This window comes from Zea mays, chromosome 1, assembly GCF_902167145.1.
Source record: "Zea mays cultivar B73 chromosome 1, Zm-B73-REFERENCE-NAM-5.0, whole genome shotgun sequence".
Taxonomy (NCBI): Eukaryota; Viridiplantae; Streptophyta; class Magnoliopsida; order Poales; family Poaceae; genus Zea; species Zea mays.
In genome coordinates this window covers 273,081,141-273,094,164 of record NC_050096.1, presented here as the reverse complement: position 1 = coordinate 273,094,164, position 13,024 = coordinate 273,081,141, and the positions used below count along the sequence as shown (strand labels likewise).

Here is a 13,024-nt window from a genome sequence, read left to right as displayed (position 1 = left end):
AATGCCTGATCGCGTTCGAATCGAACAACCAATCTCCTCATCAGTTGGATTCTTGTTCGTGACGATGGATATAAAGCCCGGTGTCCCGTCGTCCTTGTTGGAATTGAAGATGGAAGATGTTCCTGTCTGTTATGGTGATATATAGATGCTCCTAGTGATTATCCATTCCCGATGATTATCCATTGAATACCTTCAGGTAGTTGCTAGTTTGTTAGCTATAGATAGATCCTGTACATGTCGATCGCCTGGCCTTTGGCGCTATATAAACATGAGACCAGCGGCGTGGTATTACGCTTCAACAGTCCTGCCTCATACCCTCATCGATCGTTAGCGAGCGCGCATCGGTTCCCTGCAGCCAATCCAAACGCGCGGTGATGTCGCTCCGCCGGTGGAAGCCCTTCTTCCCTGCGTTCGCGGCCATCGACACCGCCATAGAGACCGCCACCGGGGCCCGCTCCCGGGACAAGTTCCGGCAACTGAGGAGCGAGCTGGTGGAGATGCTCTGCGATGCCGCGGACGACGACGCCGATCGAGTCAAGGGGCTGTGCCGGCTGCTCGACGCGGCCATGGCCGAGGCGCTTTCGACGCTGCATGTGGTCCCGGTGACGACGACCATGCTGACCACCACCGGCGTGGACAAGGCCGTCGAAGGCCTGCTGAGCCACGAGGCCGGGAAGGTGCGCGCCCTCGCGCACGGCATCTTGATCCAGTGGGCGGAAGGCGGCGTGTTGGACACCACGGTGTTGGCCGCTCCATCCACTCACCGAATGCATCCGCAGGCGCAGAGGCCTGAGACAGCCGTTCTACTAGCTTATACCCCCAAGATCTCGGACGAGAAGATGCCTCCTGTCGTTTCCAATGCCGGCGGCGATCGCGTCAGGAGCGGGCAGACAGGAGATGCAAAGCGCAAGCACCCAGGCTACTACCGAGAAGCTGATGCTGATGACGAGAAGCGGCAGCGCAACGTCCCTGAGAAGGTCGAGGACAGGCCAAGGAAAATGGAGCCGGACATCAAGAGTAGGAGCAGCTGGAGATCCAGGGACACGAAGAGCAGGAGCCGAGCGAGCAGCTGGAGATACAGGGACGAGAGGCGCTAATATTAGCACTTCAATCGTGCATGTAAACAAACTTCAAAGTGATAGCTGGAGCATCGACGCGTCATAGTCATAGGAGGGTTTAAGCTAGGGCCAAATTAGCACTTCAATCGTGCATGTAAACAAACTTGTACTGCTACCGCCTCTTATTATCCAGAAAGCTTTCCAACTTTAGATCTTGTCAGTTTCTTTTTTTTCTCCGCGGTGCTCTGAATGTGTAAAATAATACAAATTGTTGTTCTTGTTAGAGCATGCATCCTGTTGGACCAGTTAATTCCGATCAAAACCTTATGCACGATTGTTCTTGTTAGAGCATGCATCCTGATGGGATCTAGATTAGATTAGTACGACTAGATTAGACTAAATAAGATCTAATTAGTTTGGATTAGATCATGTTTGCTACATTAGTGTGGGTTAGTTATGCTTATCAGGACAAGAAAAATCTATTAGAATAAAGATAGAATCTTTTAAGACGAGATGGATCTATTAGGTTAGATATATTTAAATCGTCTAATTATTTTATAAACATACTAGTCAGTTGCTCGTGCTTTGCTACAGTTTTATATATCATATAAATATGTGTTGAGATATTTATTCAAATATAGTTATTGTTTATTTCTAAACACTAAGGTACATGTGGTCTAGTGATTAGCCTTAAAAAATTTAGAGCAAAGGGCATGAGTTCGAGTGCTTGCTCTGCAATATTTGTTTATATATTTATTGTTTATTCTAAATACTAAGGTAGCTACACCGGGGGAGGGGGTCACGGCGCCGAGGCCGGGCGCGTGGGGTGCGAGAACCAATTGACGCACGTGGGGCGGGCCCAAAGTGTCAGCGCGGAAGGTGAAGCCGTGGTAGCACCAGTTGCCCACATTAGATTCTTAATATTATCTTTATTATTACAAACATATTTTTATGCCTAAAAACATGCAGATGCAATTGTGTACATTACTCCACAATTCATCACCCTCAATCAAAGAACCAAATCAAACAGGTATCATAAGGACAAACATTCAAGCACATAGATATCTATAAAAATAGTTTTATGATTAGGACTCTTTTTCCTAAGGTACAAGATTCCTGGGGGTGAGTATCGGTCGTTGTCACACCCGGTTTTAGAAGGCAAACCGAATGCGAACCATGTACGTGCCAGGATCAGTTATTCACGTACACAGCAGTTACATAATATGGACATCATCACACAGTGCTCAAAATAGTATTAATAAGGGAAATAGTCGATTACATCATACGTCTGAGACGTCCATATAGTTCTTACAATAAATCAAAGTGCAGAAAAGAAACGTAGATAACGCGGCCTTCACAGGCAGCCGACTGGGGGTTGCCGCTAACCCACACCTAGAATTCGTCGTAATCTTGGAACTCCTGGAAGTCTCCTTCCACGGCTTCATCTTCGCCTGAGCAGTGGTTGCAATGCTGACAACCTGGGGGGGGTTTGGTGTGTAGAGCAAGGGTGAGTACACATCAACATACTCAGCAAGCATCCCGTTTGGCTGTAGTGGACTAGCTTTATGTGGGGATAAGTCAAGCAGTTGCTTTTAGTTGGTCAGATTATTACTTACTAGTAGAAAGCCAAGTTTTAGCATTAACCCAAGTTATTAACCCAAACGTACTCCTTTCCAAACGGAAAGAGTACCACTTACCAGCATCATAGTCATAACCAGAATCAACAATCTCATAACCACCTGTACCAAAGTATCTCTGATCAAGTACCACTAATCACTGGAGCTCCCTTGGCCGCTCATAACCGTGAGCACGGCTGATATATCAGTTTCATAACACTCTGCAGAGGTTGTGCACTTTACCCACAAGCCGTGATTCCCCCTTGCCTCGGGCCGATCAAACCCTTAAACACTACCAAGGTGAATTGGCAGGGTCTCACTACGTAGCCTTTACAAAGATTCCCCGGGGCTGTAGCCACCCGTTAGGTTTCCTAAATGCACCGCACTCCTCCCCAAGGGGCGAACCCAAACTTGGCAGAGCGAGCCGCATACACCGAGCCCCATTGACGGCACGACGGCTAAGTGAACTACATCCCGGATCCTCTAATTATTCAGCTAAGGGCACCCCATTCCACCCTCATGGTTGCACTGTTTTCCCGGGCGGTCATCCATAGAACAGGTCCTTACGGAGAGGCACTCGAGAAACCGCTCGAGCCCCCTTGAAGACCACAAGTATCACATCATCATAAGAGAAGGGAAAACAGCGTATCATAGATAATCTCATCATGTTCATTGATTAAAGTTGAGCAATAGCATCAAACTAAGCAGTAATAATCCAACCCAGATAGGTAAACAAGGGCATGGATAACAAAAGCTAGTCAATCCTTAGGCATAAATGTGTAAGCGGGAGGTGAATTAAATAATGAATAGGACAGAGATAGGTCAAAGGACACTTGCCTCCACCACCCGACTGCTGCTCAGGGGCTTCTCCTGCGAATTCCTCGGGCTCTTCGACCGGATCGTTCTCTATGCGATTGCAAACATACATACATCCATCCACATTTAATACAAAAGAACAGTACACCATACAAGGGAACAAATAAAGTGAGTATGCATCAAGTATGACATTCCATATCGCATTCATTATGGTTAGAAAGAAACGGGAAAAGGGTCTCGCAGGGGGGTTAAAGTTTATGCACTAATGATTAGTTAAATTATGCACTCTAGTTTCAATAGGTTCCTAACAAAAGAATTCTGTTATATGCACTAGTGGGAACCTAATCATTTTAAGTTGATCAACATCGCACGAGATAAACAATTAACTACATGAATCAATTAGCATAACGGAATTTTAAATTAAACTTCCTATTTCAATGGCATGAACAATGATTAACCTACCTAAAATAAAGTAACTAGGATCACAGAAAGTAAATAAAATAAAATAAAAAAAAAATAAAAAAACAGAGGGGGGGCGGTTGAACCGGCCCTAGGGGCGGTTGAACCGGCCCTAGGCAGGGCGGCCGAGCTGGGGCGGGCGCGCGGGGAAGGGGGGCGGAGCCGGCTGAACCGGCGGCCAGGGCGGCTGAGCCGGGGACGCGCAGGGGGGGGCGGTCGGGCTGGCCAGGGCGGCCGAGCCGGCCGAGTGGCCAGGGGGCGCGGCCAGGGCGCGCGCGGCCAAGGGCCAGGCGGACGCGCGGCCAGGGCGGCCAGGCGGCCAGGCGGCCGGACGGCGGGGAGCGGCGGCCGAGCGCTAGGGCAGGGCGGCGGTTGGGCAGGGGGCGGGTAGGGGCGGCGGCTAGGGAGAGAATGAGAGAGGGGAAAATGAGAGGGAGAGGGAGAGGGTTTTGGGGAAAAAGGGGAGGTGGGGGGCGGTTGGGCCTGCCAAGGCCCAAGAGGGGGCGCCAGGGGCGGCTGGGCCGGCCGGGGTCGGCCCACGGCGCGGGAGAGAGAGAAAAAGAGGAGAGAGAAAGAGAGAGAAAAAAAGGAAGAAAAGATCTTCTCCTCATTTTCGAAATCCGATCTTTCTACATGAATGCACTTGCGCTTTCAAAGCAATCAAAAGAAATGCAAGGTTCGGCATGGTGCATCAAACAACATAAAGTATTTAGGGTTTTTCTTACACGGGAATTCCAAACCGAATCCCGCTAAAACTTTGGAAAAGGTCAAGGTTTAGCGAGGGGAAAAAGAAAAAGAAAAAGGTAACGCCCGAATTTTGGCGAGTAAAGAAAAGAAAAAATTCAACTGCAAAAAAATTCGGGGCGTTACAAACCTATCCCCCTTAAAAGAATCTCGCCCTCGAGATTCAGGGCTGGCTAGCAAAGAGCTCTGGGTACTTAGCCATCAGATCATCTTCACGCTCCCAGGTTGCTTCTTCCTCAGAGTGGTGATTCCATCTGACTTTGCACATTCTGATGGTCTTCCTTCGGGTGACTCGGTCTGCAACCTCAAGGATTTGCACTGGCCTCTCAACGTAGGTCAAGTCCTCTTGGACTTCAAGATCTTCCACTGGCAACTGCTCTTCTGGCACACGCAAGCACTTCTTCAACTAAGACACATGAAAGACATCATGCACAGCGGACAAATTCTCTGGCAAACTGAGCTGATAGGCCACTTCTCCACGTCTTGCAAGAATCTGATACGGACCGATGTAGCGGGGTGCTAGCTTGCCTTTCACTCCGAATCTTCTGACTCCTCTGATCGGTGACACTTTCAGATAGACAAAGTCTCCGACTTCGAAACTCAGCTCTCTTCTTCTTGTGTCTGCATAGCTTCGCTGCCTCGATTGCGCTATCTTCAGATTCTCTCGAACCATCTTGATGTTCTCTTCGGCTTCAAGCAAAATGTCTGGCCCAAACACTTGCTTCTCTCCAGGCTGATCCCATTGCAACGGAGTTCTGCAACTCCTTCCATAAAGCGCCTGAAATGGTGACATCTTCAAACTGGCCTGGTAACTGTTGTTATAGGAAAACTCTGCATAAGGCAATCTCTTATCCCATCCGGACTGATCTTGCAACGCACAGGCTCTCAACATGTCTTCAAGAATTTGATTGGTCCTTTCGGTCTGGCCATCTGTCTGCGGATGATAAGCTGAACTGAAATTCAGATGCGTGCCCAAAGCTTCATGCAACTGCTGCCAGAAATGAGAGGTGAACTGCGTTCCTCTGTCTGACACTATCTTCTTTGGCACACCATGAAGACAAACGATCCGAGACATATACAATTCTGCCAATACTGCACTGCTATAGTTGGTCTTGACAGGTATGAAGTGGGCTGACTTGGTCAAACGGTCCACTACTACCCAAATGGAATCGTAGCCGGCTCGAGTGCGAGGCAATCCGACTATGAAATCCATACCGATTTCATCCCATTTCCACTGAGGGATCTGCAACGGTTGCAACAATCCAGCAGGTCTCTGGTGTTCTGCCTTAATTCTTCGGCAACTATCGCACATAGCCACATGCTCTGCGATTTCCCTCTTCATTCCGTACCACCAGAATTTCTTCTTCAGATCCTGATACATCTTCTCACTGCCAGGGTGAATCGAATAAGCTGTCTCATGAGCTTCCTTAAGAATCAACTCCCGAATGGACTGGACATTGGGAACACACAAGCGGTCTTTGAACCATACCACGCCTTCTGCATCTTCTCGAAAATCTTTGCCTTTGCCTTCTAGAATCAGTCGCTGGATCTCACTGATCTTCTCATCATTCTTCTGCGCTTCTTTGATTTCGCGCTCCAAGGTAGGTTCCAACTCAACTGTGACTCCTCGCGAATTGTTCAGAAATCCGAGACTCAACCTGTCAAACTCCTTGGCCAACTCATAAGGCATCGGACGAGCGACCATCAGATTGACTTGACTCTTTCTGCTCAAAGCATCTGCCACTACGTTTGCTTTGCCTGGATGGTAATGAATCTCCAACTCATAATCTTTGATCAACTCTAACCATCTTCGTTGCCTCATGTTCAACTCTGACTGAGTGAATATGTACTTCAGACTCTTGTGATCTGTGTAAACATCGCATTTCTGTCCATACAAATAGTGCCTCCATGTCTTCAGTGCGTGAACCACTGCTGCCAACTCTAGATCATGGATTGGGTAATTCTTCTCATGAACCTTCAACTGTCGGGACGAGTAAGCCACAACTCTTCCCTCTTGCATCAACACACATCCCAAACCTGTGTAACAAGCATCGCAATACACCGAGAAGGGCTTGTGCACATCAGGCAAGACTAGGACAGGCGCTGTAGTCAACTTCTCTTTCAGCGCTTCAAAGGCCTCTTGGCATTTCTGGGTCCACTTGAACTCAACTTTGTTGCCTAGCAACGCTGTCATTGGTTTCGCAATCTTCGAAAACCCTTCAATGAATCGCCGATAATATCCGGCCACTCCAATGAAGCTCTTGATTCCTCTAGCATCTGTTGGCGCTTTCCAGTTCAGAATATCTGCCACTTTCTTCGGATCCACAGCCAATCCTTCTTTGTTGATTATGTGACCCAAGAACAGGACTTCACTGATCCAGAACTCACACTTGCTCAACTTTGCATACAACTGGTGCTCTCGCAATCTCTGCAACACCATCCTCAAATGATCTGCGTGCTCTTCTTCGCTTTGAGAATAAACCAGAATATCATCAATGAATACCACCACAAACTTATCAAGGTAATCCATGAATACACTATTCATCAAGTTCATGAAGAATGCTGGCGCATTGGTCAAACCAAAAGACATCACTGTGAACTCATACAAACCATATTTGGAAATGAATGCCGTCTTCGGAATGTCCGAGGGTCGGATCCTGAGCTGATGATAACCTGACCTCAGATCAATCTTGGAGAACACACTGGCTCCTCTCAACTGGTCGAACAGATCTTCTATTCTGGGCAAGGGATACTTGTTCTTGATCGTGACCTCATTCAAAGCTCGGTAATCAATACACATCCTCTTGGTGCCATCTTTCTTCTCCACAAATAGGACAGGGGCGGCCCAAGGCGAGGTGCTTGGCCGAATGTAACCTTTCTCTGACAGCTCATCAATTTGCTTCTTAAGCTCATCCAACTCTGGTCCAGATATTCTGTAAGCTCTCTTGAAGATAGGGGCGGTTCCAGGAAGAAGCTCTATGGCAAACTCAACTTTCCGCTCTGGTGGCATACCCGGTAAATCCTTTGGAAACACATCTGGGAATTCAGACACAACCTTGATACTCTCGATTGGGTCTGCTTCACTGCTATCAACAGCTATCTGATAACAACTTCCTTTCTTTGGCTCAGGCGGGACTAACTCGGTCACCACTTCCTCTCCTAGTGGGGACACCAACTTGATGGTCCTTTTATCACAACTGATAACTGCCTGATACTTATCTAGCCAATTCATCCCTAGGATGACATCTATTCCCTGAGTACCCATTACTATAAGGTTGGCGGGAAACGCTATCCCCCTTATTTCCACACTTATATTCAAACAAATGCTATCGGCTCGAATTCTACCACCGGCTGAGTCAATTTGAATGGGGGTTGACATGGTAGTACTTGGAAGATTATGTGCTTCTACCCATGATGCAGTAATGAAAGAATGCGTTGCTCCAGTATCAAATAACACTTCTGCAATATGGGAGTCGACTGGGAACATACCTACTATCATGCCGGGGGTCTCCTGAACTGCTTCAGCCTCCAAGTGATTCAGCCTTCCATGATTATAGCGCGGCTGAGAGCGATTGCCTGCTCCAGGCTGAGGCACATTCTGCTTTGCTGGGGCATTGGGGCCTGACTGCTGCTGGGCTGCCTTCTTCGGACATTGCATCACCCAGTGGCCTTGCTCTCCACAATGGAAACATGCCCTGTTTCCAACCTGAGCTGGTGCTGCCTGACTGTTCTGCTGGGCTGCTGGGGCAGGAAGACGAGGTGCCTGCTGATTCTGCCTCTGAAACTGACCTCCTGACTGATTGCTCTGACGGTTCTGGTACTGAGGCTGAGGATACTGCCTTTGGAACTGCTGATGCTGCTGACGCTGCTGAGGTGGACGCTGGTTCTGCCTGAACTGCTGAGGTTGATTGCCTGAAAAACGAGGGCGGCTGCTGCTTCCAGGCTGGGGTCCACTGATCTTGCGCTTACGATCCTCCATCTCCTTACTCTTCCTCTCTGTCATGATTGCTCTGTCAATCAGGTGCTGGAACGTCGGGAAGGTGTGATTCATCAGCTGGTAATGCAGAGGGTCAACCAAGCCTCTCAGGAAACGGTACTGTCGCTTGGCGTCGGTGTTGACATCTTCAGGAGCATAACGAGACAGCTGCAGAAATCTGTCTCGGTATTCACTGACAGACAATGGCCCTTGCTTGAGAGCCAGGAACTCCTCCTTCTTCACAGTCATCAGACCTGCAGGGACATGGTACTGACGAAAGCTACCTCTGAACTCTTCCCAGGTGATGGCGTCAGGATGGGCATGGGTGGCGAGGTAAGACTCCCACCATGATTGGGCTGCTCCTCTCAACAGACGGGGACCATACAGAACTTTCTCCCTATCATCGCACTGAGCGGTATGCAACTCCCGCTCCACAGTGCGCAGCCAATCTTCAGCATCCATGGGGTCAGAAGAGTGAGCGAACGTTGGGGGATGACCTCTCATGAATTCAGCACGCTTGTCTCTGGGCATCTGAGGCATCTGAGGCTGGGGTGGTGCTTGCTGCTGTTGCTGCTGCTGCTGCTGCTGAATGGCGGTCAAAGTCTGACCGATGGCTTGAACTGCCTGAGTCTGCATCAGAAACATCTGCTCGATGGACATCGGGGGCGGGGGCGGCAGGTGCTGCTGCTGGGGCACCTCATCCTGTTGAGCGGCTCGCTCCTGCTGAGCACGCCTTCCTCCTCTACGCCTGTTCTCTGACATCTGCAGAATGCAACCACACATCAGAACTGATCTGGCAAATCTTGCAGCATAAGGAAAGAGAATAGAATTCTTCAACAGCACTGAACAGATGAGCATCTTCACTGATCTCCAACACAGACCACACAGCTTCTCAGATAAAGAGGAAAGGAGAATAATGGGTTTCCCAATTATATAACTAACTCCATTAACATAATAGGTAAACCAAAATGCAGGGGATACCCACACTCTGGTGACAATCATTACAAAGATCCAAACCAAACATAGTTCATCATGACAAACATGAATGCACAGGATATAGCAAACTACCCTGTCTAACTAAGACTAACTAAAGCGAGGCTAACGCTAAGACTGAAGCTTCTATGTATATATTTCGTATTAATTACAAGATCCAACTCTAACGAGCTATGGTTCTAGAGTTATCTTGGTCTTGCAGGCGGGATTGCCATAAGACTGGTGTCCACGCTGAGGTGAGCGGTACGGGTGCTGAGTCCCGACGGGAGCGGGGGAACCACCATCCAAGTGACGACGTTCCGCGCGCTCAGCCCGCAGCAGGGCGATCTCAGCACGAGCCCTACTCAGCTCGTCTAATGCATGGTCCAGCTCCGTGTTTAGCACGGCGGCTAGGTTGACTGTGCTGCTCAACCTAGGATTGCCCTCACCGACAGGTGAGACAATCACGCCTCCTGTGCTGCCAGATGGACGGCGGGGGTAATACTTCAGGTCAAGACCGTTAGCTGCCCCACCGAAAACCGAGCAGTAGTGCGAAAGCGCACGCCGTGCAGCATCTTGCATGGCGGCCTCAGCTGAGTCCCGCTCAGAGATAGAATAGTGCTCTGAACAGGCCTCTGCACCCTGGAGACTGTTCTCCGGGCAGCGCACCAAGCAAGTTGCCTCCCAGCGGTCTGGGTAGACCCCGCGACTGTGCTGGTAGACCACACATCGATACTCGACGGACTAAGTATGCCGGTCGAATGCCCGACGTAGCAGGGTGTCGAGCGCATCGTGGAAGTGACACCCGCGAGCAGCGTCGCGAGTGATGGGTCGAGCAACCCATCCTTCTGGCTCAGGGTTAGCAGAGAAGTCGGTGTCGTGGCTCGAGCTGTCGTCGCCATCTCCGTCGTCTGGGTCTCCTCCAGCAGCTACTCCAGAAGCTGGGGCGCCCAGTGGTGGTGCAGGGGGCGGCTCCAGAGGAAGCACAGGGGAGCAGCTCCTCACAGACTCTATCTCCTGCTGGAGCGAGAAGGAAGAGCCCTGCTGCTCCTGTCGTCGACGCTCCTACTCCTCACGCAGGCGGTGGTGTAGTCTCTCCAAGTGGCTGGACTGTCCGGCCACGGGACGGCGAAGCGGACGCTCAGCAAGGCGGGAGGGTAAGAAGGGGATGACTGACTTTCGTGCAGTGTGTCTAAGTCGAGCCATCTACAAAAGACATCGCAAGCAAAAGGGTGAGAACAGAATTAATATGACCAGCAAATAATGAATCATAAGTAAATGAAGGATTAGAATAAAACATGATTTTCAGCAAGGTATGATATATAGTAGAACATAGGTTTGGTCGGTATGACCAACTTTTGAAGGGATATCAAAGTCAAGGCAGAGACAGAGGTCTATAGTCCTTAGAGCGACCATTCTACTCTAGGTTAGCGGTCCTACAGTCAACACGGCTTTGATACCACTTATGTCACACCCGGTTTTAGAAGGCAAACCGAATGCGAACCATGTACGTGCCAGGATCAGTTATTCACGTACACAGCAGTTACATAATATGGACATCATCACACAGTGCTCAAAATAGTATTAATAAGGGAAATAGTCGATTACATCATACGTCTGAGACGTCCATATAGTTCTTACAATAAATCAAAGTGCAGAAAAGAAACGTAGATAACGCGGCCTTCACAGGCAGCCGACTGGGGGTTGCCGCTAACCCACACCTAGAATTCGTCGTAATCTTGGAACTCCTGGAAGTCTCCTTCCACGGCTTCATCTTCGCCTGAGCAGTGGTTGCAATGCTGACAACCTGGGGGGGTTTGGTGTGTAGAGCAAGGGTGAGTACACATCAACATACTCAGCAAGCATCCCGTTTGGCTGTAGTGGACTAGCTTTATGTGGGGATAAGTCAAGCAGTTGCTTTTAGTTGGTCAGATTATTACTTACTAGTAGAAAGCCAAGTTTTAGCATTAACCCAAGTTATTAACCCAAACGTACTCCTTTCCAAACGGAAAGAGTACCACTTACCAGCATCATAGTCATAACCAGAATCAACAATCTCATAACCACCTGTACCAAAGTATCTCTGATCAAGTACCACTAATCACTGGAGCTCCCTTGGCCGCTCATAACCGTGAGCACGGCTGATATATCAGTTTCATAACACTCTGCAGAGGTTGTGCACTTTACCCACAAGCCGTGATTCCCCCTTGCCTCGGGCCGATCAAACCCTTAAACACTACCAAGGTGAATTGGCAGGGTCTCACTACGTAGCCTTTACAAAGATTCCCCGGGGCTGTAGCCACCCGTTAGGTTTCCTAAATGCACCGCACTCCTCCCCAAGGGGCGAACCCAAACTTGGCAGAGCGAGCCGCATACACCGAGCCCCATTGACGGCACGACGGCTAAGTGAACTACATCCCGGATCCTCTAATTATTCAGCTAAGGGCACCCCATTCCACCCTCATGGTTGCACTGTTTTCCCGGGCGGTCATCCATAGAACAGGTCCTTACGGAGAGGCACTCGAGAAACCGCTCGAGCCCCCTTGAAGACCACAAGTATCACATCATCATAAGAGAAGGGAAAACAGCGTATCATAGATAATCTCATCATGTTCATTGATTAAAGTTGAGCAATAGCATCAGACTAAGCAGTAATAATCCAACCCAGATAGGTAAACAAGGGCATGGATAACAAAAGCTAGTCAATCCTTAGGCATAAATGTGTAAGCGGGAGGTGAATTAAATAATGAATAGGACAGAGATAGGTCAAAGGACACTTGCCTCCACCACCCGAATGCTGCTCAGGGGCTTCTCCTGCGAATTCCTCGGGCTCTTCGACCGGATCGTTCTCTATGCGATTGCAAACATACATACATCCATCCACATTTAATACAAAAGAACAGTACACCATACAAGGGAACAAATAAAGTGAGTATGCATCAAGTATGACATTCCATATCGCATTCATTATGGTTAGAAAGAAACGGGAAAAGGGTCTCGCAGGGGGGTTAAAGTTTATGCACTAATGATTAGTTAAATTATGCACTCTAGTTTCAATAGGTTCCTAACAAAAGAATTCTGTTATATGCACTAGTGGGAACCTAATCATTTTAAGTTGATCAACATCGCACGAGATAAACAATTAACTACATGAATCAATTAGCATAACGGAATTTTAATATAAACTTCCTATTTCAATGGCATGAACAATGATTAACCTACCTAAAATAAAGTAACTAGGATCACAGAAAGTAAATAAAATAAAATAAAATAAAATAAAAAAATAAAAAAACAGAGGGGGGGGCGGTTGAACCGGCCCTAGGGGCGGTTGAACCGGCCCTAGGCAGGGCGGCCGAGCTGGGGCGGGCGCGCGGGGAAGGGGG

The 13,024-nt window shown here is 48.7% G+C and overlaps 1 protein-coding gene across 1 annotated transcript; it reads left to right on the top strand.

The window, feature by feature from the left end:
* LOC109943787 (uncharacterized) lies at nt 1-1,265 on the top strand. Its single transcript, XM_020547282.2, has one exon. It carries the CDS (start codon nt 375-377, stop codon nt 1,095-1,097), a length of 723 nt encoding a protein of 240 aa, XP_020402871.1. The 5' UTR covers nt 1-374; the 3' UTR covers nt 1,098-1,265.
* The last annotated feature ends 11,759 nt before the right edge of the window (nt 1,266-13,024 follow it).

Excerpts from the sequence above, each read along its gene's own strand:
- LOC109943787 (XM_020547282.2), top strand. The coding sequence starts at position 375 with ATGTCGCTCCGCCGGTGGAAGCCCTTCTTCCCTGCGTTCGCGGCCATC.